The following is a 26,093-nucleotide window of genomic DNA, read 5'->3' on the forward strand; positions in this document are numbered from 1 at the left end:
ACTTAGCGACTAAACAACAGCAACATATGTGTAACATATATGAACATACATGTCAAGCGATCTACCCACTATCTCCCAACCGGCTCGCCCTGGTAGCGGGTGGGCAGCCCCCTATTGGAAGCAGTCCTGGATGAAGGTGGCCCACTGCCCCCTTCTCCGAGTTCCTCCTGCGCCAAGTGTGAGTGGGGCGGGGCAGGCGTGGGGGTAGAGGCCGCTAGAGCTGGGAGGCCACCTGGCACGGCCGGGCTCTCAGATCATCCCTCCGCAGGCCCCGGGGTGCTGGGGACCCCGCCCGCCTGCGGGGCCAGGGCTCGGCTCTGCCCGCCCACCGCGGGGCGGGACGCAGGCTCCGCAGCGCGGGGACCGCGCGCTCCTGGAAGCAGACACCGCGCCTCCGCGCGCCGGGCCCTCGCGGTGTCTCCCGGGTCCCTGGGCGCCGGCCCGGCCCGCGGCCGCCGCTGCCTCTCCCGGGCCCTCGGCTCCTGCCGCAGTCGCCGGCGGCGGAGCAGCGCTCCAGGTACCGAGCCCGGGAGGGAGCGGGACCAGAGACCCGCGGCCGGGTGGGGAGGGGGTCCTTCTCTCCCAGCCGGCATCCTCCAGCTCGCCGCGGGGACCGCGTCCGCCAGAGCCCGGGGTGCCTCTGCGCTGGGTCCGAGACCTGTCCTCCCCTCCAGGGGCTTGGCTCTGGCCCGTGGGGCCCCCAGCCTGCGACCCCCAGCACCCTGGGTGCTCCTTGGCGCCTCTGTGTCCACTCGCCGAGAGAGGCTTGCCCCGGCCTGGGGAGCGCCCAGTGGCCCTGGGCTCTCACCTCCTCGGGGCCCTGCCCTCGACCCATCTCACCGCCCGCCCCTTCCAGGAGCTCTGCGCCCACCCAGCCAAAGGCCCCGAGTCCCCGGCCCCGTCCTCCTGACTTGCCTCTGGGTCCTGCTGGAGGTCTCTGCTCCTCAGGTGCCCCTCCCAAACTTCCTACCTAGGTGTTCGCTCCAGGTGTTTCTACATCACACCCGAGGACGCCCCCGGACCCCCTCTCCATCCCCCTCGGGGTGCTGACCCTGACCCAGAGCCCCGCCACCCGCATCCCCGCCTTCCCCGCCTTCCCACCAGCCAGCCTCAACGCCCTCCCGATCCCTCTGGGGCCTCACGTCCTCGCCCTCCGCCCCCATGGTCCCAGAGCAGGTCCCCGCCAACCACAGCACCCCGGACTGGGGGTCGGGGCCGCCGCGGGAGCCCGGGGGCAGCGGCTGGGTGGCCGCCGCGCTGTGTGCGGTCATCGCGCTGACGGCGGCGGCCAACTCGCTGCTCATCGCGGTCATCTGCGCGCAGCCCGCGCTGCGCAACACCTCCAACTTCTTCCTGGTGTCGCTCTTCACGTCGGACCTGATGGTGGGGCTGGTGGTGATGCCGCCGGCCATGCTGAACGTGCTGTACGGCCGCTGGGTGCTGGCGCGGCGCCTCTGCCTGCTCTGGGCCGCCTTCGACGTGATGTGCTGCAGCGCCTCCATCCTCAACCTCTGCCTGATCAGCCTGGACCGCTACCTGCTCATCCTCTCGCCGCTGCGCTACAAGCTGCGCATGACGCCCGCGCGCGCCCTGGCGCTGGTCCTCGGTGCCTGGAGCCTGGCCGCGCTCGCCTCCTTCCTGCCCCTGCTGCTGGGCTGGCATGAGCCGGGCCGCGCGCGGGCGCCCGCGACGGATCAGTGCCGCTTGCTGGCCAGCCTGCCCTTCGTCCTCGTGGCGTCGGGCCTCACCTTCTTCCTGCCCTCCGGCGCCATCTGCTTCACCTACAGCAGGATCTTGCTGGCCGCCCGCAAGCAGGCCGTCCAGGTGGCCTCCCTCACCACTGGCACTGCCGGCCAGGCCTTGGAGACGCTGCAGGTATGGAGGCGGGGGCTCGCAGGGAGACCCGGGCGTGGGGGACGGAGAGGAATGAGCATCATTGGGCGCCCACTGGGCATCCACGGCTCAGTATACAATTGCTGGCACTTCCAAGTGGTCGTTCCCAGCGCCCATCTTCCTTCTGAAGTCCAGACTCAATGCCCAACCGTCCACAGGACCCGCCAGGATGTGGGCAGTTTTCCCAAGGGTAACGTGCAGCAGGGTGTTCAGGGGGTCCCAACTCTCTCCACTTGCTCCTCACCCATCTTCCCATCACGGCTGATGGCACCGTCATGGCATCGTGGCCCAGAAACTCAGGAATAATTTCTCTCTCATGCTCAGGGGATTCATTCACAAGCCCCTCTATACCTGGGTCATCTCCAAGGACACCTTTCTGATCTCCTGATCCAAGCCACTATTGCTTCTTACTTTGGAGCCTTTTTCTTTTCTTCCTGTGCTGGGTCTTCAGTGAGGTGTCCAGGAAGCTGCCCCACAGCACATGAGCTCTTCTTTCCCCAACCAGGGACTGAACCTGTGTCCTCTGCATTGGAAGAGGGATTCTCAACCACCAGCCCACCAGGGAAGTCCCTTACCTGGGAGCCTTTGATCGTCTCCTGCTGCCTCCCACTGCCTCCACCCCAGACCCACTCCTGTCCATTTTCTGCACAAAGAGAAACGAAAGGGCGATCCCCTCACCCCTTTGCTCAGACCCTTCAGCGGCTCCCATGGCTCTAAGGATGGAGAGGAGACCCGGGCCAGGTTCTGGCCTGGGGCCCGGGCCTGCCAGCCTCTCCAGCTGCACCTCCTCCCCTACCCGCTCCCTGCTTCTCTGCACCAGCCCTGTGTCCTTCTGACGCTGCTAGAAGGCGCCAGGCTGTGTGCCCAGGTCTTTGCACTGGCTGTGCCCTCTGGAATGTTCTTCCCCTGGGGCTGTCCTTGCCTGACTCTAGTTCACAGGTTACTCCTTCCCAGAGGCCCACCCTGACCACCTGTCTGCAGACCTCCCCGCCGTCTGCTACCTCCATCTTGACCCCCAGTTAATTTCCTGGTTTGTTCATTGTCTGCTCCCTCGCCGGCGTGTAAGCTCCCACAGGGGCTGGGCTTATCTGGGTGGGTTTCCATCTCCACTGCACCTAGTAGGCGTCCTTGTGAATGGGGTGGGTGCTCTTAGCTGCAGGCCCTGCAGCATCTAGAGTGGAGCGGGTTCCACAGCACCTGAGTCCTGGCACCCTGCTGCCCAGGGATGGGCATTCAGATTGCCCAGGCCTGAGCCCCAGAGAATTAGACCACAGGTCCCAAGAAGGTCCCAGCGGGGCTCTCTAGTGTCCTCTAGGTGTGGCCTCAGGTGTGGGAGGTGTCTCAGGGTGGGAGGTCCCTGGGGTGGCGCTTACTGGGTAGACGGGGCTGAGAGGCTGCCATCCTGGCTGGCAGCCCCCAAGTGGCTCATCCGTGTCTCCCCTGCAGTGAGGCCCATCAGCTGGGATGATGGCGTCCTGGGTGGACAGGAGACCTTGGCTGCAGCCCGCTCTCTCTGCTGATCTATACTCACTGGAGAACCTTCTCCAGTCTCTGCAGGTGGTTGTGACCCTGACTTGGTTCTCAAGCTTCAGGATGGCTTCCATGGGCTGTCCACGCCCTCTCCCTGGGTTCTTGTAAAGGAGCGTTTCCCAGACTTCAGGCTTTTGGGAACTGCCTCGGGCATCTGCCTTGCTATCCTGCTGCCCAGCCTCACGCAGCCTGCGAGTCTGCAGCCATATGTACTTAGCATTTTCTTGGAGTCATCTCATCTTCTTACTTCCATGAATTTATTTAGAAAGAAAACTTCTTATCTCTTTCACTAACGGAAACATCAGTATCCTTGCCAGAAATAGAAGGGGATCAGAACCGCAACTTCAGTGAGGCTGCAGCAGCCCCAGCGGTGTCGCTGAAGTCCAGCTTGGATGGCTGGCGACGCTGAGCCCAAGGCCTGCTTTCTCTTCGTTAGATGCTGGAGGGATGTTAAAGATACAGCAGCATCGGCATGAGCCTTTCTCTGGACATAACCAGAGGAGCTGGGAGGGTGCTCTAAAGGCCCCTGTTCTCACTCTGTGAGTCGGTCATTTTGTCGGGTGTTCATTCACCATCCAAGGTCATCTGCCCGTCCCACTCTGCCCTAATGACTAAGGAGGTGGAGCTGGCTGGTCTTGGTGGGGCTGGAGTGGAGAGGTCTAGATTCTTGGTTACAGCAGTGCCTGTGAAACAGATTTTCTTTCTGTGAAGCTAGCCAGCTGGCACTTGAATTTAAAATATAATAATTTTATTGATTTGTTTTTGGCTGTGCTGGGCCTTCGTTGCTGCGTGAGCTTTTCTCTCCTTGCGGCTCACGGGGTTCGTTGCCCCATGGCATGCGGGATCTTCCCGGGTCAGGGATGGAACCCGTGTCTCCTGCGTCGGCAGACTTTACCCCTGAGCTACTGGGGCAGTCCCCTGGCACCAGGACGGAGCCCGAGGCTGTGGCCTTAGCACCTGGGCAGCTGTCCAGCCTTTGAGCACCCACGATGTGCCGGGCAGTGAGCTAAGTGAATCCCCGGATGCCCGAAGGGGCCAGTAACCCCCGTCGCTGTTTGCAGCTGGAGGGCTGGGGGTCGATGAGGGGAGGCCACTTGCCCACGGTTGCACGTCTGGTCTGGGAGGTTCGAGCGCAGAGCCCGGGTCTGAGCCTTGCGCTGCCGAGCCGGCGGTGACGTGCCCTTAAAACCCGGCTGCCCGGCCACCGCCCTGGGTGCTCTGCGCCACTGGCTCTCCCCCTCGGTCTCCTCTGCTGGGTCCTCCTGCTGTGCCGCCATCTGAGGCACTCCCTGGCCTCAGTCCTCGGACCTCCTTGCTTTTTCCCACGTTCACTTCCTTAGTGAGCTCGTCCCATCCCGTGCCCGGAAGTACCACATACACGCTGATGACTCCCAGCCTGGACCACTCACTTACTTCACCCCCAGCAGAATTGGGGATTTTTTTTCCAGGCTCCAGACGTGGTCCTTAACTTGACTTCCTTATATCGACTACTTGATGTGCATTGCTCAGGCCAGGAACCTTGGCGGCAGCCTGGACGCCTCTCTTTCCCTCTCGCTGCACACGCTGTGTGCTTTCTGTGTTCAAAACACACGTAGGGCCTGACCGCTTCTCCTGTGTCAGTGGCTGCCCCCGCCCCCTCCCCCAATGGCTGAGCCCTTCATCTGATGCCCAGGCTATGGCACTGATCCTCCTCTGGCTTCCTGAGCCCATTCTTGCTTCCTTTCGATCTTACACTGCAGCCACGGCGATCCCTGGGAGTTCCCTGGCGGCCAGTGGCTAGGACGCAGCACTTTGCCTGCTGTGAGCCCGAGTTCGATCCCTGGTCAGGGAATTAAGGTCCCACAAGCCGGGAGGTGTAGCCAAAAAGAGAAAGGTGCAGGCCCTGTCGTGGGAGTCCTTGCCTCTCGTCTGGTCTCCTTTCCTCCACCATCCCCTCACTCTCTCTGTTTCAGCGCACTGGGCTCCTTCTTGTTCCTTGAGCACCAAGGACACTCCTGCCTCAGGACCTTTGCACCTGCTGTTGCCTCTGCCTGGAGAACCTCACGTCACCACACAGATCTCCCCCTAACTTCCGTCCTTTTCCTCTGGCCTCTGCTTGGCTGTCTTACTAACTGCTTGATTAGTAACAAGATGACACTTGCACAGATCCCCTCCAGCCCTCATTTCCCAAGTTGTTCTCAGCAGAAAATAGCACCACCTGACACACTGCACACTTTCCATTTATTGTTGGCGTGTTTGCTTCCTCCCACTAGACGATAAGTTCTGTGAGGGTGAGGACCTGTCTTGACTGCTGTGTTCTCAGCATCTAAAGGAGGGTCGTGAGTGTTCATTGCTCAGTGATGAAAGGAACTAAATGGACACAGCGCTTCACAGAGCCCAGGATTTAACCCCAGCTCATGTTTCTCCCTTCTCTTCCCCTTTTAGAAGCAGCTCTCCTCACTGATGGACCCTGCACTTTTTAATCCATTCATTCGTTCACTTCCTCAGTGCTGTGCTGAGTACTTTTCTTTTTATTTATTTAAAGTGAAAGTCGCTTGGTCGTGTCTGACTCTTTGCAACCCCATGGACTGTCCGTGGAATTCTCCAGGCCAGAATACTGGAGTGGGTAGCCTGTCCCTTCTCCAGGGGATCTTCCCAACCCAGGGGTCGAACCCAGGTCTCCCACATTGCAGGCGGATTCTTCACTAGCTGAGCCACCAGGGCAGCCCTGGGCCTTGGTTGCAGCATGTGGGATCTTCAGTCTTCATTGCGGCATGTAGGGTAGAATTCCCCAGCCAGGGATGGAACCTGGGCCCCCTACATTGTGATCACAGGGTCTTAGCCACAGGACCGCCAGGGAGCTCCGCTGAGGACCTCTCTTGTGCAGGAGCTGTCTTAGGCTGCGAGTGCAGGCGTGAGTGGGTCTGAGAAGGTCCTGCCCTCTTGGAATCTATGTTCTAGTTGGAAAGAGAGATGGTAGTCACGACACCCTATCATGATGAGGGTTCTGGAGCTTATAAGAAGGGTGTCTCTTCTAGTAAACGTAAAAAATCTATCACTCCCTGTGGGTATGTTTGCAAAATCAAGGAAGTCACAAAACCAAAGGCTGAGAGGCATCTTCACAGGTCCTTTAGCCTCTGGGTTTCCCAGCCGGCGCTGGGGGTAAAGAATTTGCTTGCCATTGCAGGAGACATAAGATCCCTGGGTTGGGAAGATTCCCTGGAGGAGGGCATGGCAACCCCCTCCAGAATTCTTGCCTGGAGAATCCCATGGACAGAGGAGTCTGGCGGGCTACAGTGCATAGGGTCACAGAGAGTCTGACACGACCGAGCGACTTAGCACACACATGCGCTGCCTCTGAGGCAGAATGACTCTCGGCCTCTCAAGCCTGAAATATGTTTGTGTGAATATCTCCCGCTTTCTGGAATGCCTCTTCTCTTGGTTTGAATAAGTAAGTGTCAGACTCTACCATTCAGCAAGTACCTAGCTTAAAGTCGCTCAGCTTGCTTCCCAAACCAACCAGATGCTAAGCAAGCTTTCTGCTGGCTAGTTTCCATACTGCCTGGAGAACTGCCCGTGTTTGGGGACTTGGCTTCTGGGAGGCCACCTTACTCTGGCCTCCTGGGTTGTGACCGTCTTTTGTCACCTGAGGTGACGCATCCGGTCTGGGGTGGAGGTGTTTTCATTGGACCCAGCGGAACTGATGAGAAGGAACAGAACTTGGGGGGGGGGCTGCGGCTGTTAGGCCCCCTTCCTCCCCTTCCCAGCCCCACTGAACCCTTGGCTGCTTCCTTGATCCAGTCTCTTGCTTCCCTGCAGGGGGTGGGGGGGGCTGGCTCCCAGTCCCTGAAGTCCTGGCTCTTCCGGAGTTTCAGACGTGGTTGCTGAGCTGGCTGGAGCCTTTCTCTGCCTCTATCTGCCTGTTGATGCGAATGAGCTTTTAGAAAGCCACTGGTTGGCTCAGCAGTTTCAGTCAGGTCCTCCCAGCCCCAGGCGCTGTGAGAGAGGAGTCCTGCTTAGAGATCAGGCAGGGGCTGTGGGCTGGGGGTGCAGAGCGGGGCGTGAGAGGTGGCGATGGTGCCCGTGAGATGCAGCCTGGGTAAGTATGTGCGCGCGCGCGTGTGTGAAAGGTGGGCGTCCCTGCGGTGATGGTGCTCAGCCTCAGGGGGTTCCAGAGGGGCCGCCGTGGGTGCTCAGCCTCCTGGGGGGCAGCAGGAGGCCCGGCTGGGCATCCCTGCGTCCTGCACCCTTTCTCTCTGCCAGGACTCCTGTGTCTCTGCGTCACACGCTCTCCCCACCACCTTCCTCTCCGCCCCACCGTCCCCCTTCCCTCTCCTCCTCGGCTCAGTCTCCCCACCTCCTCTGCACCCCGTATCTTCCTCTTCCTTCCCTCCCCCCGTTTCTCCTCCTAGTCCTCCTCCCCCAGCTTTCTTCACCCTCCATCACCCAGCTATGCATCATTCTGTCCCAGCGATCCGTCTTCCCTTCCATCTCTGCCTCCTCCTCCTGAGAGGAGGCTGTGATCCCAGAAATATCTCAGAGGGGGAGGAGGGGGTGAGCAGGAGCAGAGCTGAGCATGACAGGCTGGGCCGCCGCTCAGAACGAGGCAGCCTGCTGCAGCCGGGACGGGGCGGGGGGCTTGTCCATCTGTCTGGGCCCAGGTTCAAATCCTGCCTCTTTCTCACTTCAGCTGGATGACTCTGGGTGAGTTGCTCATCTCCCTCTATCCCAGAAGTAATGCTGTTTATCATCTGAGGCTGTTTGAAGCATCAGTGAGATGATATATATATACCTGGTGCATAGTAGTTGCTTGTTGTTTGACAAATATTAACTCTGTCCTTTCCTCTTGATGGTAAAATGCATGGTGCTGGGAAGTTCACCACTTTGAGTCTTCCTAGGGGGAAAAATAACCATGGCTGCCATCAGCAGCCTCATCACTCTTATCAAGGAGCTGAGGTGAATACAAATAACAATAAACACCGACCATGATCACTAACTTAGTAACTAACTCACACAGTACTTACTATGTACCAGGCACTGTTCAAGTAACTTTCTATTATCTTTTCTAATCCTTACTACAATCCTGCAAGGTGGCTGTTATGAGAATGACCATTTTACAGATGAGAAAGCTGAGGCCTGGAGAGGTGAAGTACCCTGCTCAGGGCTGCTCATTTAGTAACAGTCATGGTTTGAACCGGGCAGTCTGGCCCCAAGGTCTGTCTTATCACCCTCACACTATGATTAGATGGCTGGGCTTCCCAGGGGCGCAGTGATAAAGATTCCGCTTGCCGATGCAGGAAGTGCAAGAGATGTGGGTTGGAACTCTGGGTCAGGAAGATCCCCTGGAGTAGGAAATGGCAATCTGCTCCAGTATTCTTGCCTGGAAAATCCCATTGACAGAGGAGCCTGGTGGGCTACACTCCGTGGGGTCTCAAAGAGCTGGACACAAACAGGGTGACTGAGCACACGCGTGGTTAGATAGTCATACGAATTGGAGATTACACGAGAGGATCTGTCGGTACACCTCAAAATGAAAACTCATCAGTAGCGGTCAAGTAAAAGACCCCACTGGCCTCATCCAGCCACCTCCCAGTCCTGCCCCTCCACGTCGCTCCAGTTCTTTCTCTGTGCTTGTGGATGTGTTTATGTTTGTGTGTTTATGTTTGTGGATGTGTTTATGTTTGTGGATGTGTTTATGTTTGTGGATGTGTTTATGTTTGTGTGTTTATGTTGTGTATGTGTTTATGTTTGTGTGTTTGTTTATGTTGTGTATTTGTTTATGTTTGTGTGTTTATGTTGTGTATGTGTTTATGTTTGTGGGTGTGTTTATATTTGTGTGTTTATGTTTGTGGATATGTTTGTTTGTGGATGTGTTTATGTTTGTGGATGTGTTTATGTTTGTGTGTTTATGTTGTGTATGTGTTTATGTTTGTGTGTTTGTTTATGTTTGTGTGTTTGTGTATTTGTTTATGTTGTGTATTTATGTTGTATATTTGTTTATGTCTGTGTGTTTATGTTGTGTGTTTGTTTATGTTTGTGTGTTTATGTTGTGTATTTGTTTGTGTGTTTATGTCCTGTATTTGTTTATGTTTGTGTGTTTATGTTGTGGATTTGTTTATGTTGTGAATTTATGTTTGTATGTTTATGTTTGTGTATTTATGTTGTGTATTTGTTTATGTTTGTGTGTTTATGTTGTGTATTTGTTTATGTTTGTATATTTGCTTATGTTTGTGTGTTTGTGTATTTGTTTATGTTGTGTATTTATGTTGCGTATTTGTTTATATTTGTGTGTTTATGTTGTATGTTTGTGTATTTATGTTGTGTATTTATGTTTGTGTGTTTATGTTCTGTATTTGTTTATGTTTGTGTGTTTATGTTGTGTGTTTGTTTATGTTTGTGGATTTTTTTGCCTAAAGAAACTTGGTGCGTCGCTTTGTGTCTTTTTTAAGCAGAAGTGATCATGCTCTCTCTCTCTCTCTCTCTTTTTCCTTCATGCTGTCTCTCTTGTTTTGCAACTTGTTGTTAGCACTTGCTCATGTGTCGTGGAGATCTTTCTGTGTGTGACTGATTCATTCTTTTAAGCATCTGTATAGTATTTTAGAGTGGGAATGTATTTATCCTTTTAAACATCTGTATAGTATTTTAGAGTGGGAATGTATTTATCCTTTTAAACATCTGTATAGTATTTTACAGTGGGAATGTATTTATCCTTTTAAACATCCGTATAGTTTTACAGTGGGAATGTATTTATCCTTTTAAACATCCGTATAGTATTTTACAGTGGGAATGTATTTATCCCTTTAAGCATCCGTATAGTTATTTTACAGTGGGAATGTGTTTATCCTTTTAAGCATCCGTATAGTATTTTACAGTGGGAATGTATTTATCCTTTTAAACATCTGTATAATATTCTGGGGCTTCCCTGGTGGCTCAGCTGGTAAAGAATCCGCCTGCGATGTGGGAGACCTGGGTTCCATCCCTGGGTTGGGAAGATCCCCTGGAGAAGGGAAGGGCTACCCCCTCCAGTGTTCTGGCCTGGAGAATTCCATGGACTGTGTACAGTCCAGGGGGTCGCAGAGTCAGAGACGACTGAGCAACTCTCACTATAGTATTCTAAGCCAGGGTTTATTTAACTCCTCTCCTCTGATGCACTTGTGACATCGGAACCCGCAAGCAGACTTCCCTCCTGGAAGGGCGCTGCCAAATTGTCCGCCGATGGCTGCCCTCTGACGGTGGCAAATGCCACAGATGTGTTCTGATACAAGGGGCCTGCAGACGACGGAACCTGCCACGAGCGATCATGGGGTGGCTTTAGGGCGGAGAGAAGTGGGAAGGGTGGCATCACCCAGACCCCAGCGTGTGGGCTGGAGGCGGCCCTTGGCTTGTGTTCCACGAGGGCCTCTCTGGTGGGAGTGGCGGGGTTTCGCCTGGGGCTGTCATCCCCCACAATGGAAGCAGCATGGTAAAGTGGAGGGGGCTCAGCGTCTGGAGCCGGAGGTGACTTTCTCTTGTTAGAGAGTTCCCTGACTCAACTCTCGTCTGCTGTGTGACTCCTGGCTAGTTATTTTGTCTCTCTGCGCCTCATTTGCAAGATGGAGGTTTACCTTCCTCCCAGAAAGACCGAATGACAGAATGTGTATCAGGTGCAGATGCATTGTAAGCACTCAGTAAGTGAGGGTAACAATGTACGGGTCTGTGGTGCTTTGGTTTGAGCACAGTGTGACCTTGGGAAGGTCCCCTACTCTCTCTGAGCCTCAATTTCTTCCCTCTTGCCTGTTTTCTTGAGTTAATTCTTTGGGGGAGAAGAAGAGGCAGGAAAATGCAGGTTTCTTCCCAGGAAGACTGGAGAGGGACTCTCAGATCATGGTTGACCCCTCTGGGTCGCCCTCCTCTGATGACGGCCCCTGTCTTATCTTCCAGAATGCCTTGGTTCCCCAGTGCTCGAGGGCCCTGGCAAGACCATGGCTGTCTCTCGCCCCCACACCAGGCTCCCAGGGGTGAGGGGCTACCTGTGTGGCTGGGGCCCGCGGGAGATGGTGTCTCCCTCCTCCCCTTGTGTCTGTCCCCATTGACGGCAGCAATTTAAAGTCAGAACAGCTCTTAGGAGATTCTTTTGGGGAAGCAAGTGTCTCTCCCTCTAGGCTGACCAGGTGGGGCTACAGAAGCCACAGAGGGTCCACGCTGGAGAAGAGAAGATGAGAAGGGGCGAGAAGAGCAGACCCTCTCTTCTCCCCGGCCGCCACGCAGTGAGTCAGAGCGTTTGTCCTGAGATCCGCACTGCTTTGGAAAGCCTGAGCTCTTGGCGGAAGGACAAGGCTCCCGAGGGTGCTACAAACTTCCCCAGCCTCATCCACTCATCGCTGAACAACATCAGGGCTGCTGTGTGCTTGCATTAACTCTGTGTCCAGCACAGGGCATATGTGTATTATCCACAGCCTCATGGCAACTCTGTAAGCTGAGCGTTTTCTCCCATTGGACAAATGTGGAAACTGACTCTCTCAAGATCACTGAGTGAGTGATAGAGGCACGATTTGAAGCCAGATCACTTGTTTTAAAAGCCCAGCTCTCGCCTCTGTGCCCCAAGAACGCGGGAGGAATCAAGGGGCTCTTTTAGGCTCCCCTGTGTGAGCCTTGTATTTGCCTAACCGGGCTTCACCTGGACAAATACATGGAAAAGCGGGAGGCAGAGGGTACCCGTCTCCCCTCTCCTGCCCACCCCCACTGCAGAGCCCATAGGACAGGGGGCAGCTGGGGTTTCAGCACCAGAGACAGGAACCAGGCCTGGGTGGCCTCAGGAGAGGGAGCGAGAACAAGGCTGGGAGGGGGAGCTCCCGCATGGGGTGCGGGGTGGGGGTGGCTGTGATGCACCCCGCGCTCACGCATCTTGGCTTTGCCGCCTCCGCCCCCTTTCCGTCTGCGAAGGTTGCCTGGGAACCTGGCTCCTTTCTTCCTGCCTCCTCCTGACTTTCATCCTCCCGCACCCAACCTGTCTCTGGTTGCCTCAAGAGCTAAGCGGGGCTCTCACACAGTTTAGGAAGTGTTGGGGGGAGTCTCTGGCCTTTAAAGCCCAGGTGTATTCCCAGGCAGCACACATATCCTTTCACAGTCCAGTGAATTATGCTCACCCCAGTGTTTACATCAGCTGTCAGCAAAGGTGGGTTTCACTTTGTGTAAAGCGGATATATGAAAATCCAAGTTGATTACAACGCATGGTTTAGAGGAGGGCTTCACATTGCAGCTTCTGTGGATTCCTGGAGGTTTCAGGGTTGGACTTCACAGTGGTCTCTGAATTCTCTGGCTACGTGGCAAATTTTTTCTTCTGTGTGTGTATGTAAGTGTGTGTGTTGTGTGTTTGTTTGTTTTCTGGAGAGTGAGTTGTGTAGATTTCATTCGAATTTCAGTGGGCTCACAAAGTTGAAAAAGTTAAGAGAACCACTGGGCTAGTGGGTCATCCGGTACAGAGGGCCCTTTAATGTTTTGGGACTCCTGGTCTCCAGTTTATAAAAGTCACATTTGGGCCCCTCATGCCTTTTCCCCCATGGAGCCTCTCCTTTTTCCTCTTCTCCAAGCTCCTGCTCATGAAGTCCATGTGTGGGAATAAAAGATATCTGTTAAGTCCACAATGAAATCCAAGTTTAAAATACCAAGGTCACTCCCAACCCTAGTGATTTATAAGATACTTAATTGCACACATTTGTTTGGGGCACATGTTTCAAAATAAACTTTATTTTGTGGATCATGAAAACAGTGGCGCAAAACTGTCACTGCAAAATATGAAGAGAATCAATTCATAGGCAAAGAGATTGTCAAGCCTTGGACAGCAGCTGTCCTCGTTCGTCTAGTACTGTTCGATTGCAGCTAATTCTTGAGGTGCCCAAGTGCACTGCAGGACAACACTGTGCCCAGACACAAACCCAGCAGGTCAGAAGACCCCCCCTCCCTGCAAAGGACAACACATGACACCGCCAACACCCCTGATCATAGGCCCCTAGGAAACCTCACCGCACTTCCTAGAGCCCTTTGTGCACGCCAAGCCAGGCTCAGGGCTTGGTGCAGGGCCAGGACAAAGGCTCAGTCTATTTCTGGGATCAAGGCTCAGTCTGGGTCTAAAGTTGGGCTCAGTCTGGCCCAGGGCGGAGGGTCAGTTTCGGACTACGGGTATGTAGGGCTCAGTCTACGGTAGGCATCAGGGGTCAGGGCCATGAGCAGAGCTTAGTTTATTGCTGAAGAGCTCAATCTGAAGGCAAGGTCAAGGTGCAGCCTGGAGTCGGGGTCAGAGCTCAGCCTGGGACTACAACTGGAGCCCATTCAAGGGTCAAGTCAGTGTATTAAGGGCTCAGTCTAGGGTTAGGATTAAGGCTCAGTCTGGGGCCAGGAGTAGGCTCAGACCTGGCCTTCCTCTCTGCAGGTGCCCAGGACCCCACGCCCAGGGGTGGAGTCAGCTGACAGCAGGCGTCTGGCCGCCAAGCATAGCAGGAAGGCCTTGAAGGCCAGCCTGACCCTGGGCATCCTGCTGGGCATGTTCTTTGTGACCTGGCTGCCTTTCTTTGTGGCCAACATAGTCCAGGTAATGCCACTGCTGGGGGTGGGTGAGTCCCCGCCTTGCTGGGGAGCCCCCGAATCCCCCAGAGATGGGGGGGAGGGAGGGAGGGGTGCTCTGCGTCCCGGCTCCAGAATGTCCCCCCCCCACTCCTCCAGGCCGTGTGCGACTGCATCTCCCCCGGGCTCTTTGACGTCCTCACGTGGCTGGGCTACTGCAACAGCACCATGAACCCCATCATCTACCCGCTCTTCATGCGGGACTTCAAGCGGGCCCTGGGCCGGCTCCTGCCGTGTCCGCGCGGCCCCCGGGAGCACCAGCCAGGCCTCGCCTCGCCCTCCGTGCGGACCTCTCACAGCGGCCCGCGGCCTGGCCTGAGCCTGCAGCACACGCTGCCCCTTCCCCGGCCGCCAGACTCGGACCCGGGCTCGGACCCGGGCTCTGGGGGCCTCTCTGGCCCGCGGCTCACGGCCCAGCTGCTGCCACCTGGCGAGGCCACCCGGGATGCCCCCCCGCCTGCCAGGGCCACTACGGCAGTCAACTTCTTCAGCATCGATCGCACGGAGCCCGAGCTGCGGCCGTGTCCACCTGGGACCCCCACGAATTGATGCAGGCTTGGAGAGCTGGACTGGATGGGACCAGGACCCCCAAGGCCTTGGACCAGCTCTTGGCTAAAACCAGGAGGCTCCAGGTCTTCTGGGGAGCCTTCTGAGCTCCAGTGGGTTGCACTGAGTCAGCACCCCACTGCCCACTGTGGGTCTCCAACCTGGAGGCCTAGTCGCTGGCTTCAGGACAGTTTTCTCCAGGAGGTGTCACTGCTGAGTGTAACTGGTGGGTGTGTGGAGAGCAAGGTTGGAGGACTCCTGGGAGTGGGGTAAGGCCCTCTTGGTCCAGCTTAGGATGCAGTTAATCATCTCCCTTGCACATCCTATCAGACTGCGTGGGAGCCATGCCTCTGTCTGCAGAGGTGTCTCAGCGCTGGGCCAGATCCCTTGCTCTGCGGGCCATGACCATCAGCATCAGGTCCCGGGAGTCTGTTAGAAGTGCATGTCCCTGCCCTACCCCAGACCTGCTGGTTGCCAGGTGAATCGTGTGCACATTATGGTTTGAGATGAGCTGGCTCAGGGGATCTTTAACCCTGACGATGGCTGGCTAGACAGTTTTCAGACCAGCTGCTCTCAGGATTCACGCGCTGCATAGCAAACATCTGAGCCTCGGAGTCAGGCAGGCAAAGTCTGAACCTCCGCTTCACCGCTTTCCAGCCCGTGTACAAGTTACTTAACTGCTCTGAGCCTGGCATTCCACATGCAAATGGGGAAATGATGCCTGCCTCCTCGGGCATTCCGGGCACAGAATGCCCAGCACTCGGCAGGTGGTCAATGGGTGGTCCCTGCTGTTGTTATCCACCCCCCTGGCCTGGCAGAGGGCCAGCAAGGGCCACTTGTTCCCACTTTCTTACCCCCACCGTCCTCCTCCTCTTCAGCCCCGGCCCACAGCCCACGATCTGACTGTCTCCCCAACTCCTCCCTAGACTGCTGCCCTGCCCCTCCTGGGGGCACATGGGTAGCTGCTGGGTTCTTGCTCAAGATCAAGGATGGGTGTTTCCTACCGTGGGCTCCCTTGGGCCTAGAAGGGAACCATCTGATGATGAGGACAGAACCAGTCCCTCTCCCGCTGCCTTCTGGCCTGCCCTGGGGTCAGTGAGGGAAGCGGGCGTGGGCGCTGGGTCAGCAGCCCCCCCTGGTTCGGGGGGGCCCTGGGGGAGGCAGCTAGACTCTGGCACAGGACTTTTTTTCTTTTTTCTGACGGGGAGCTCTTGGTTCCCAGAGTTCACCGCTTTAGGTTCCTTTCCACGCTGAGGTTTTTCTTCCTCATCGCCTGCCTCCCTCCCATCCCCCCACCAGTTCTATCCACCCCAACCCCAGGGGCCTCCACGGGCGGCCTGGCGCCCTCCGTGGTGCTGAGCAGACTCCGTTCTGGCCAGGCCACTGACTGCAGAGGGGCCACGGTGCTTGTCGGGGCTCCCTCTCTACCCCCAGGCCTGCCCCGGTGGGCGCTCAGTAAGCCCGAGCTGAGCCAGTGACTGCGGGGTGGACGGAACCTGCTTGAAGGGCCACTCGGGCTGGAGAAGCCGCTGGTGAGGTGGGAGGAGACTCCGGGTGCGGGCGCCCTGTGTTCTGCCCGAGCTTGCTCTGGGGCCTCAGCAACGTCCTTTCCTCTCGCGGGGCATCGGTCTTCCACGGGAGACCTGAGCGGTTTGGACCAACAGCAGCAGGGGTTCTGTGAATATTTGCTGTAGGAACGAATACACATCCCCCTGAGGACCAGTTCTGCTCCGGCACTCCCCGCTTCTCTCCAGTCCCAGCTGCCTCCCCCGGGTTTGTCAGTCTTCTCTGCTGGGCTTCGGGTTCCCCGAATGCACAGTGCGGGAGGGGGAGCGTCTCTGGCTCGGCCACTCAGGGCCAGTGGGAGGCCCGAGGAAGGTTGCAGGGATGCGCTAACTGTGACTAAGAGCTCGGGCTCTGGAGGTTAACTGGCTGGCTTTTGAGACTGATCACCTGTGTGATCCCGGCAGCTTCCCTAAACGCTCTGGGCCTGACAGTGAAAATGAAGACAATACTAGTACCTACCTCACTGGGTTGTTACAAGGGTCAACTGAGACAATCCACGTAAAGCACTCTGCACACGGTAAACACTTAATAAATGGTAGTGAGTATTATTATCTATTATTACGATCATCACACCTCTGTTCCCATAGGAAATTCTGCCCCCAAATACTTCCTTCGGGTCCCAGGCCCAGTCTGTGTCCACACCGCCTGCCGATCCAGCGTTTGTTCGCCCTGCTCTGGAACCATTATATTCAGGCCCCCACGTGGCATAACTCCAGGGGGGCGGGCCTTCATGTCACATGTTTCTGATGGCCGCTCCCGTGGCCGAGCAGGGCTCAGCCTGGATAGCTGCATGCGGCACATCTCATCGGATCTCCCCGGGGCAGAGAGGGTGAGCTGTCTGCTCCCCCCCGGACCTGCTCGGCAGCTGCTTCCGTGGTGCCTGTGGGCTGCAGCTCAGCCCTGGACAGTGGCTGGAGGGGCGGGCGGACACCAGGCTCTTGAGGCTGGAGAGCATGGCAGGGTGCTCCAGAGAGCTCCGGACGGGCAATCAGACCGCCAGCGCTGACCCGAAGCACAGGAGGCACCTGGCCGGTTCAGCCCCAGGGCTCCGTACTGTGCTGGCTTGACTCTGTGGAGCTCTGGCCTCCATTCCTCGGGGAGGGGACAGTGTCTCCTTACAAGCCCCTCTCCTTCCGGTACGAACGTCCTCAATTTAGCAAAGGCAGTGGCGGAGATTGTCCATCTCCAGAGCTCGTGGCGGGGCAGCTGGTGGAGCGGGGTAAGAGAGTGCTCCATGTAGGGGTCTGGGAAGGCGACTCTCCTGGGGTCAGACCAGCCCTGGGCAGGGCCCCTGGGTCTCGCTGGCACAGTCAGGGCAGCCCAGTGGGTTGGCGCCCAGGCCGTGGCCGCAGAGAGGGGGGCTCTCAGCAGGGCTGGTAGCAGCAGGAAGGGAGGCCCCTTCAGACCGGTCCAGTCCTGCTGGCACTTCGGCTCGGCTGAGGTCTGGGGGTGTGGCTGCTTTGGGGGTGTCTCTGGACGTGGGACCCTGGGTTTGCCCATCCTGATTGGTGGTCTGATCTGATGAAGAGGTGGCTGCCGCCTGGCGGGATTCCTCTGGGGGCAGGCTGCCTGGGGCCAGCAAGAGCCCCTTCTCGTCCCAGCTGGGCTTGGTGCGGATGCCCACAGCCTGCAGGATGGCGTCCATCTGCCTGGCGTAGTCCAAGTGGCCACTGACCTGCAGGACGGCAGGAAGTGAGTGCCGCGGAGCCAGGACCCCTGGGACCCCCGGGCCTCTCCCTGCGCCGCCAGCCAGCCCACCGCCACCACCCCAACTCCAAGCCCCAGTGATTCTCCAACCCACCGCCAACACCCCAACTCCAAGCCCCAGTGATTCTCCAATCCAGAGTGAGTGGGGAGCCTCTGGGTTCAAGGCTGCTCTAGAATTTATTACACAAAGATAAGTGAAGCTTGAGAAGACTCTAGAGAGTCCCTTGGACAGCAGGGAGATCAAACCAGTCCATCCTAAAGAAAACCAACCCTGAATATTCATTGGAAGGACTGATGCTGAAGCTCCAATACTTTGGCCACCTGATGTGAAGAGCCAACTCATTGGAGAAGACTCTGATGCTGGGAAAGATCGAAGGCAGGAGAAGATCGGGGTGGCAGAGGATGAGACGGTTGGATGGCATCACTGACTCAATGGACATGAGTTTGAGCAAGTTCCACGAGTTGGTGATGGACAGGGAAGCCTGGCGTGCCACGGTCCACAAATAGACACGACTAGGTGACTGAACAACAAAAGGAAGCTTCTCTACAGAGTCTGGGTCCTGTGGGGGCAGGAAAGACGGAAGTCCCCGTTCTCTGCCGGCAGCTTTGGTTACAGTGGGAGGGCTCACCAGCTGAGGGATCATGGCCAAGCCCTGTATCCCTCTGACCTCCACTTGCCTCAGCTGTAAAGTGGGGACAGTGACCAGAGGGCTGCTCTGAAGGCTCCCCCAGGAACAGTTCTGAAATCAAAAACAGAGCTACGCCTGGAAAGACTGCAAGGTGCTTTCCACAATTCACTCTCCTCCTTCCGCTTAGTCATAAGAAAAAGTGACAGCTGGGCATATTCTCCAGCCTCCCTGGCGGGTGAGTGTACTATGGTGATGCGCTCTGGCCTATGAGATGAAGCACAGTGTTACTCAGTGCTGCTTGGAAGCCTCTTTAAAAGGGGGAGTGGTTCTGCTGTCTCCCTATTTCTTCTTTCCTGCTGGCTGGAATGCGGATGGGATGGCCAGGGCTCCAGCAGCCACCATGAGCCATGTAAGGATGGCAGAGTAGCAAGACAGAGAACTGTGGCCCCTGAAGGCTGTGGCGCCTCTACACCAGCCCTGAAATGCCTCTTCTGGCCTTTTCCTATGTGACAGCATCACCTCTTGTGTGTTTCATCTGGGCCTCTGTTACGGACAGAATCTTACACAAGGGTCAAGAAGTAGCTGCTCCCTTCCTGAGAGAAGAGACTTCTCTGTTTTTGTATTGGGATATTGTCAGTGAAAAACAGGGGTGTAACTGGAGTGCCGATGCCTAACTGTGATGATGGACAACGCCTGATACACAGTGGGTCCTTAATACATTGGAGGAAATACATTTATTGGCTATGCTCCTTTGACGGGTATTGGCTGCTAACTGCAGATGAAGTAATTGAGGCAGAGAGATAAAGGGACCCACCCAGGGTCACACAGATGTCAGAGCTGGGCTCTGAATCCATTCTCTCTTCACGGAAAATCAAGTGTGTGGTGAGGAAGACCTTAAAAATCATTCTCGTTTTACAGATGAGAGAAGAGAAGCCCAGAGAGGGGCGGTGGTTTGCTTAAAGACATGCAGCATGTGATAAGCGCAGATGTGTGCGGTGTCTGAGAAGCTGAATGTGGAAGCTGCTTCGCTCAAATCTTCTCCCTGAAACGGAGCCTCACGCCCTCCCCAGCCAGCCTGGGGGGCCTGCTTTAGTGCCAAAGGCAAGCACAAGACTGAACAGTCCCTCAAGACTGAAGAGGAAGGTTTTGGTTTAAGAAGAAGACAGGAAAACAGAAGGGGAGGCTTACTGGGAAAATCTGAAGAAATGACACAAAGGCTCGGCTGGTAGCATCAGCGTTTCCATTCAAATCACAAATCACACTGGGTTATTCCAATGACTTTTCAAGAACACAAAAGACAATTCCCTGAACAGTTTTGTTATTTTCTCATAATAACCAGAACCTGCCTACTTGCTCTTTTCTGTACAACTGCTTTTGAAGACCGTTCAGTGAAAACACACACATGCATACACACAGAAGAGGCTTCTCAGACCCCTGGGTTCAGGGTGGAAGTCGAGGTAGGGAGGCATCCTTTCCTAGAGGGTGGACATTAGTGGCTGCGTGGTGCTAGGAAGCACCTAAGTTTGGAGTCAGAGAATCGGGGTTCTAGACTTGGCTCTGTCTCCTACTAGTAACGAGGTGAGTCTGTACAACGTCCTGAACACCAGCTCCTCGATCGGGTCATGGAGGAGGGTCCATGATACCTCACACCTTGAATATCTGCTCAAAGAGTTTAAGAGCCTGAGACTTTGAAGGAACTATTCTGCTCCGTATATGACCCAAAACACTTTTAAAAAAGGGACATTACCCAGTTAGAGTTAGTGAAACCCATCTCATGGGAGTGGTGGGAAGAAACAATGCAAACCACAAGGCACAGCTCCTGGTACACAGTAGGTACGTCATAAACACTAGTTCCTTTAGTTTTCTCGGAAGGAGAGACAGGTAGGGAGCTAGCCAGGCTGATCCATTTGGGAACCCAAAATGGCTGCTGAAGCTCAAGCCATCACATCTGAATTCCAGCCAGCAGAAACGTAGACCCAGAGGGATAAACAAGGATGGCCTCCTTATACCCGTTCAATGTTGGCAAAGGGCTGGTACCAGGGCTGGGTGGAGGCAGGCAGGACAGGAAGGAAGGGAGGCTATTTGTGGCCACAGCCAACGCCAGATGGGAATTCCACTGTGCAACTGCCCCAGAATGCACAGTTCTGGCCTTTCTTGGCCACAGGTTGGTCCAGGCCTCAGCCAACCCTGGCCCTTGCGCTGCTATTCTGCAAAGACAGGGAGGGAGAAAGAACTGGCTAAGTTCCAATCTTCCAGAGAGCCGGGGGCACAGGAGAGCAGGAGTGAGGCGGGTGGGAAAAGACTTTTTTCTGAGCAGCAGAATATTCTGCTGTGGCTGACACTGGGTAAAGTTTTCAGGACTTCCCTGGTGGCCCAGTGGCTGAGACGCCACACTCCCAATGCAGGGGTCCCGGGTTCAAACCCTGCTCAGAGAAATGGATCCCACATGCCACAAATAAAAAATCCGGCATGCCACAGCCAAGATAGAAGACCCCAGGTGCTGTAACTAAGACCCGGAGCAGCAAAAAGATAAGGGTGCAGTCCAAGACTGCCTCCCTGGCCACCTTGACTGAGGTGTTCCTCCTGCCTGGAGACACGCTGAATGTGCCTGGGGTCGCGAGGCCAGGGCGCTTTCCCAAGTTGGTTAGGGACCCTCTCGGGGGCTCCCCTGTGACAACACTCACAACATGCCATCATTCTCATCTGCCAGCTTCGGTCCGTGTTCTGATAGACTGTGCGGGGGAGGGCAGGACCCGACGCCCCACATCCAGCCCTGAACCTTGTAGATGCTCAGGCTTATCCACGTGGGGTGAGGGGGCCTCAGGGCTTCCTGCTTCCTGCCTTGTGAGACACCTCGACTTCCCAAACCAAAGCTACTGCCATCTGCCCAATCATTTCCAAGACTATCAGACCCCTTGGCAGCGCCTTTCCCTCTCAGGCCTCAGTTTCCTCTTCTGTAAAATGGGGCTGATAAAGATACATACATCATGTGGGCTGGTTGTGAGGATGCAATGAGATAATCCACATCACAGGCTCGTTGGCTGAGGGCTGGAGGGCACTGACAAGAAGCCACAGAAATGTGTGAACACAGGCAGCATGAACGCAGTGGTTAAGAGTCCCAGCTCGAGGTAGGTTCTGGGTTCATCTGGCTCTGCTACTCACACGCAGCATGCCCTCCTGCAGCCTCAGTTTCTATACCTGTACAGTTCAGTTCAGTGGCTCAGTTGTGTCTGACTCTTTGCGACCCCATGGACTGCAGCACGCCAGGCCTCCCTGTCCATCACCAACTCCTGGAGTTTACTCAAAACTCAACTCCATTGAGTCAGTGATGCCATCAACCACCTCATTCTCTGTTGTCCCCTTCTCCTCCTGCCCTCAATCTTTCCCAGCATCAGGGTCTTTTCCAATGAGTCAGTTCTTCGCATCAGGTGGCCAAAGTATTGGATTTTCAGCTTCAGCATCAGTCCTTCCAATGAATATTCAGGACTGACTTCCTTTAGGATGGACTGGTTGGATCTCCTTGCAGTCCAAGGGACTCTCAAGAGTCTTCTTTAGCACCACAGTTCAGAAGCATCAATTCTTCAGCACTCAGCTTTCTTTATGGTCCAACTCTCACATCCATATGTGACTACTGGAAAAACCATAGCTTTGACTAGGCGGACCTTTGCTGGCAAAGTAATGTCTCTGCTTTTTAATATACTGTCTAGGTTGGTCATAGCTTTTCTTCCAAGGAGCAAGTGTCTTTTAATTTCATGGCTGCAGTCACCATCTGCAGTGATTTTAGAGCCCAAGAACATAAAGTCTCTCATTGTTTCCATTGTTTCCCCATCTATTTGCCATGAACTGATGGGACCGGATGCCATGATCTTTGTTTTCTGAATGTTGAGTTTTAAGCCAACTTTTTCACTCTCCCTTTCACTTTCATCAAGAGGCTCTTTAGCTCCTTTTTACTTTCTGCCATAAGTGTGGTATCATCTGCATATCTGAGGTTATTGATATTTCTCCTGGCAATCTTGATTCCAGCTTGTGCTTCTTCCAGCCCAGCATGTCACATGATGTACTCTGCATATAAGTTAAATAAGCAGGGTGACAATATACAGCCTTGATGTACTCCTTTTCCAATTTGGAACCAGTCTGTTGTTCCATGTCTGGTTCTAACTGTTGCTTCTTGACCTGCATACAGATTTCTCAGGAGACAGGTAAGGTGGTCTGGTATTCCCATCTCTTGAAGAGTTTTCCACAGTTTGCTGTGATCTACACAGTCAAAGGCTTTGGCATAATCAATAAACAGAAGTAGATGTTTTTCTGGAACTCTCTTGCTTTTTCTATGATCCAACAGATGTTGGCAATTTGATCTCTGGTTCTTCTGGCTTTTCTAAACCCAGCTTGAACAACTGGAATTTCATGGTTCACATACTGTTGAAGCCTGGCTTGGAGAATTTTGAGCACTGCTCTGCTAGCGTGTGAGATGAGTGCAATTGTGTGGCAGTTTGAGCATTTTTTGGCATTGCCCTTCTTTGGGACTGTAATGAAAATTGACCTTTTCCAATCTTGTGGCCACTGCTGCATTTTCCAAATTTGCTAGTATATTGAGGGCAGCACTTTCACAGCATTATCTTTTAGGATTTGAAATAGCTCAACTGGAATTTCATCACCTCCACTAGCTTTGTTCATAGTGATGCTTCCTAAGGCCCAGTTGACTTCGCATTCCAGGATATCTGGCTCTAGGTGAATGATCATACCATCGTGGTTATCTGGGTCAGGAAGATCTTTTTTGTACAGTCCTTCTGTGTATTCTTGCCACCTCTTCTTAATATCTTTGCTTGTTAGGTCCGTACCATTTCTGTCCTTTATTGAGCTCATCTTTGCATGAAATGTTCCCTTGGTATCTCTTACTTTTTTGAAGAGATCTCTAGTCTTTCTCATTGTGTTTTTTTCCTTTACTTCTTTGCACTGATACCTGAAAAATGCGGTTATCAGTCCTACTTCACTGGACAGCTACGGGGATCAGTGACACACGGTCTGCAACCCAGGCAGAGCAGCGTCTGGCAGGTGGGCCGCTGTCACTATTGCCGAGCGTCTATCTCGGGCCCTGGTGGCTTGGTTGGTAAAGAATGTGCCTGCAAAGCAGGAGACCCGGCTTCGATCCCTGGGTTGGGAAGATCTGCTGGAGAAGGAAATGGCAACCCACTCCAGTATTCTTGCCTGGGCAATCCCACGGACACAAGAGCCTGGCGGGCTACAGTCCAGGGGTCACAAAGAGTTGGATATTTGGATACGACTGAGCGACTAAACCACCACCATTTTGTGCGAAGCCCTGTGCTAAGTCCTAGAAGTCAGCTGGCATTTCTTCTGGGACACCAAGATTCCAGAAACCCTTGACTGGGTCTCTGCCCCCTAAGAAGCCTCATGAGGTGGTCCCTGGGGAGGCAGAACCCCCCCCCCACTTGCTGCAAAGCAGTCCCCACACAGGAGAGGCTGCAGGAGCATCAGGCGGCCTGGCCTCTGCCTGCTTCATTCCCTAGAGATGCCCTCTGTCTCTGACAGAGCCAGACTCCGGCTCACCTCTGCTCAGGCTTGTCCTGAGGTCAGGAGCCTCTGCAGACCAGGTCTGTGTCACGTGACTGCCTCTGGGCTAACGCAGAGGGCTGTGCCCACGTGGGCCCGGCCGGGAGAAGGCGGGCCCTTAGGTCTCAGCCCTGAGCACGGGGCCGGCACTGCTTGCCAACGTCAGCCATGAGGACTCTGCTGCCAGCAACCTCTCCTCCAGGAAGAATCTTCAAGGAAAATAGGAGGGCGGCACCAAGGCAAGCTAATTACCTCTAATTACCCAGAGGAGGAAAGCACTGCTTTCTGTGATGCGTCCTAATGCGATAAAGAGCTATTATTAGGCAGGAGCTGGGAGGCTGCCACGAAGGCATCTGAGCCTGGCGAGGAATCTCTGCAGCTGCTGGTCTCGGGGGCAGAAGTGAAGGTGGAGACGGGGGCAGGGGAGGCAAGAACTAGCGTTAAACCTGGGCCTCCTGCTCACCAAGCATCACGCACGCGCCCTGGAAGGCAGGGGGTAGCCCTTGTCTCCAGGATGTGGTACCTGAGGCACAGAGAGGTTAAGCCACTGGCCTAAGGTCACACAGCCAGCACAGCAGCAGCAGAGGCCGAATTCAGAGCCAGGCAGGCCTCTCTGGCATCAACGGCGGTGCTCTTCCCACTAAACCCCATTCGGGTGCTTCCCACGGCAGAATTGGCCTCTTTCAAGCATTCTTTCAATGCTCTGTAGCATTTCAAGGAAATTTTCATTGAAAAGGAAATTTCAGCCATGCTTTTTCACATTTGGTTCCTCTGGCAGAGGGAGACCCCTGGTGTGGTGGGGCATCCCGTCAAACAGGACAGAGACCACTGGACGCGGGCCAGGGGGTATCAGAGTCTGGCGGTCTGCTGGTCTGGTTGGCCAAGCTCTCCTCACTCCCCCAGGAAGGCAGACTGCACAGACTCCAGACCCGGTTTCAGAGACCGGATCTACGACTCTCCGGTTCTGTGAGTCTCTCATCTCAAGCCTCGCTCAGTCACGTCTGACTCAGCATAGCCTGCCAGGCTCCTGTGTCCATGGAATTCTCCAGGCAAGAATACTGGAGTGAGTTGTCATTCCTGACTGCAGGGAATACTTCCATCCCAGGGATCGAACCTGGGTCTCCTGCATTGCTGGCAGATTCTTTACGGTCTGAGCCACCAGGAAACCCACTGTCTCAAGCCTCAGTTTTCCGGTCTGTGACTTGGGGATGCCCACATCCTACTCAGTGGGGCTGCTGTGAGGTTGATATCGCATGAAGCAAGTCTCTCAGGGGGAAAGATGATCTAAAGAGACGACTCTAGGGGTTGACGCTCCTGTCTGCCCTGGGACGACTGCCTCCTGAACTAGGAATGATCAGTGTCATGGGTGGATGAGTCTAAAAACTCTTCTTATTCTGGGATCGACATCCGCGTCCAAAGCTGCCAGTTAGGAAGACATGGGGCTGATTCACTTGCCTTCCTCTGGGGGGTCAGCACTTGTGAGCCAGGGCCCTGGGAGTCTGGGGGAGTGAAGATATGAGCCAGGCCAAGTTGGCCCCTGCGAGATGGTGGCAGGCTGGGTGAGAGACCCAGGGGTCCTCAGGGCAAGGTCATGGCCCGTGAGCTTCGGGGCTGGTAGTGCCTGATAACGTTCTAGTTTTGTTTTTGTGCCAGAACCCCCCTTCAGTCCTCAGTTCCGCTTTAACAAACATGCAACCAGGGACTTCCCTGGTGTGTCCAGTGGTTAAGATGTCGCCTTCCAGTGCAGTGGCTGTGGGTTCGACCCCTGGTCGGGGAGCCAAGATCCCACATGCCTTGCAGCCAAAAAACCAAAAGCATAAGACAGAAGTAACACTGTAACAGATTTAACAAAGACTTTAAAAATTGTCCACATTAAAAAAAATCTTGAAAAAGCAAATTAAAAAAAGCCCCAAACCTCATGCAACCTGGCGTGAGCTGTGCTGGTGGGGGTCAGGGTGCTGGCTTCCCCCACCACGAGGTTGTGTGTGTGTGTGTGTGTGTGTGTTGGGGGCTGTTGGGCCAGGCTGCTGTTGAAGCTGGAGGGAGGAACCAAGGTCGTCCAGGGTACCCCTCCCC

At 55.1% G+C, this 26,093-nt stretch overlaps 2 protein-coding genes across 5 annotated transcripts in view; one reads left to right on the forward strand and one right to left on the reverse strand.

Annotated features, from left to right (window-relative positions):
• The first annotated feature begins 215 nt into the window (after positions 1–215).
• Positions 216–23,556, forward strand: HTR6 (5-hydroxytryptamine receptor 6). The gene is made up of 3 exons (XM_020899218.2): positions 216–1,875; positions 13,811–13,969; positions 14,101–23,556. The coding sequence occupies exons 1-3, from the start codon at positions 1,162–1,164 to the stop codon at positions 14,548–14,550; spliced, it is 1,323 nt and encodes a 440-aa protein (XP_020754877.2). The 5' UTR covers positions 216–1,161; the 3' UTR covers positions 14,551–23,556.
• Positions 16,634–26,093, reverse strand: part of TMCO4 (transmembrane and coiled-coil domains 4) — a 115,849-nt gene continuing 106,389 nt past the window's right edge. For all 4 annotated transcript variants that reach the window (XM_020899217.2, XM_070458816.1, XM_070458817.1 and 1 more), the window contains one exon: positions 16,634–17,788. In XM_020899217.2, coding sequence (XP_020754876.2) covers positions 17,381–17,788 — 408 coding nt within the window. In that variant the 3' untranslated portion in view covers positions 16,634–17,380. The remainder of the gene's footprint in view (positions 17,789–26,093) is intronic.

The sequence above is a fragment of the Odocoileus virginianus genome, chromosome 30, assembly GCF_023699985.2.
Source record: "Odocoileus virginianus isolate 20LAN1187 ecotype Illinois chromosome 30, Ovbor_1.2, whole genome shotgun sequence".
Classification (NCBI taxonomy): domain Eukaryota; kingdom Metazoa; phylum Chordata; class Mammalia; order Artiodactyla; family Cervidae; genus Odocoileus; species Odocoileus virginianus.

Coding starts and splice junctions, on each gene's coding strand:
- HTR6 (XM_020899218.2), top strand. CDS start 1,162: ATGGTCCCAGAGCAGGTCCCCGCCAACCACAGCACCCCGGACTGGGGG. Junction 1,876..13,810: donor AGGCCTTGGAGACGCTGCAG/GTATGGAGGCGG, acceptor TCCTCTCTGCAG/GTGCCCAGGACCCCACGCCC. Junction 13,970..14,100: donor TTGTGGCCAACATAGTCCAG/GTAATGCCACTG, acceptor CCACTCCTCCAG/GCCGTGTGCGACTGCATCTC.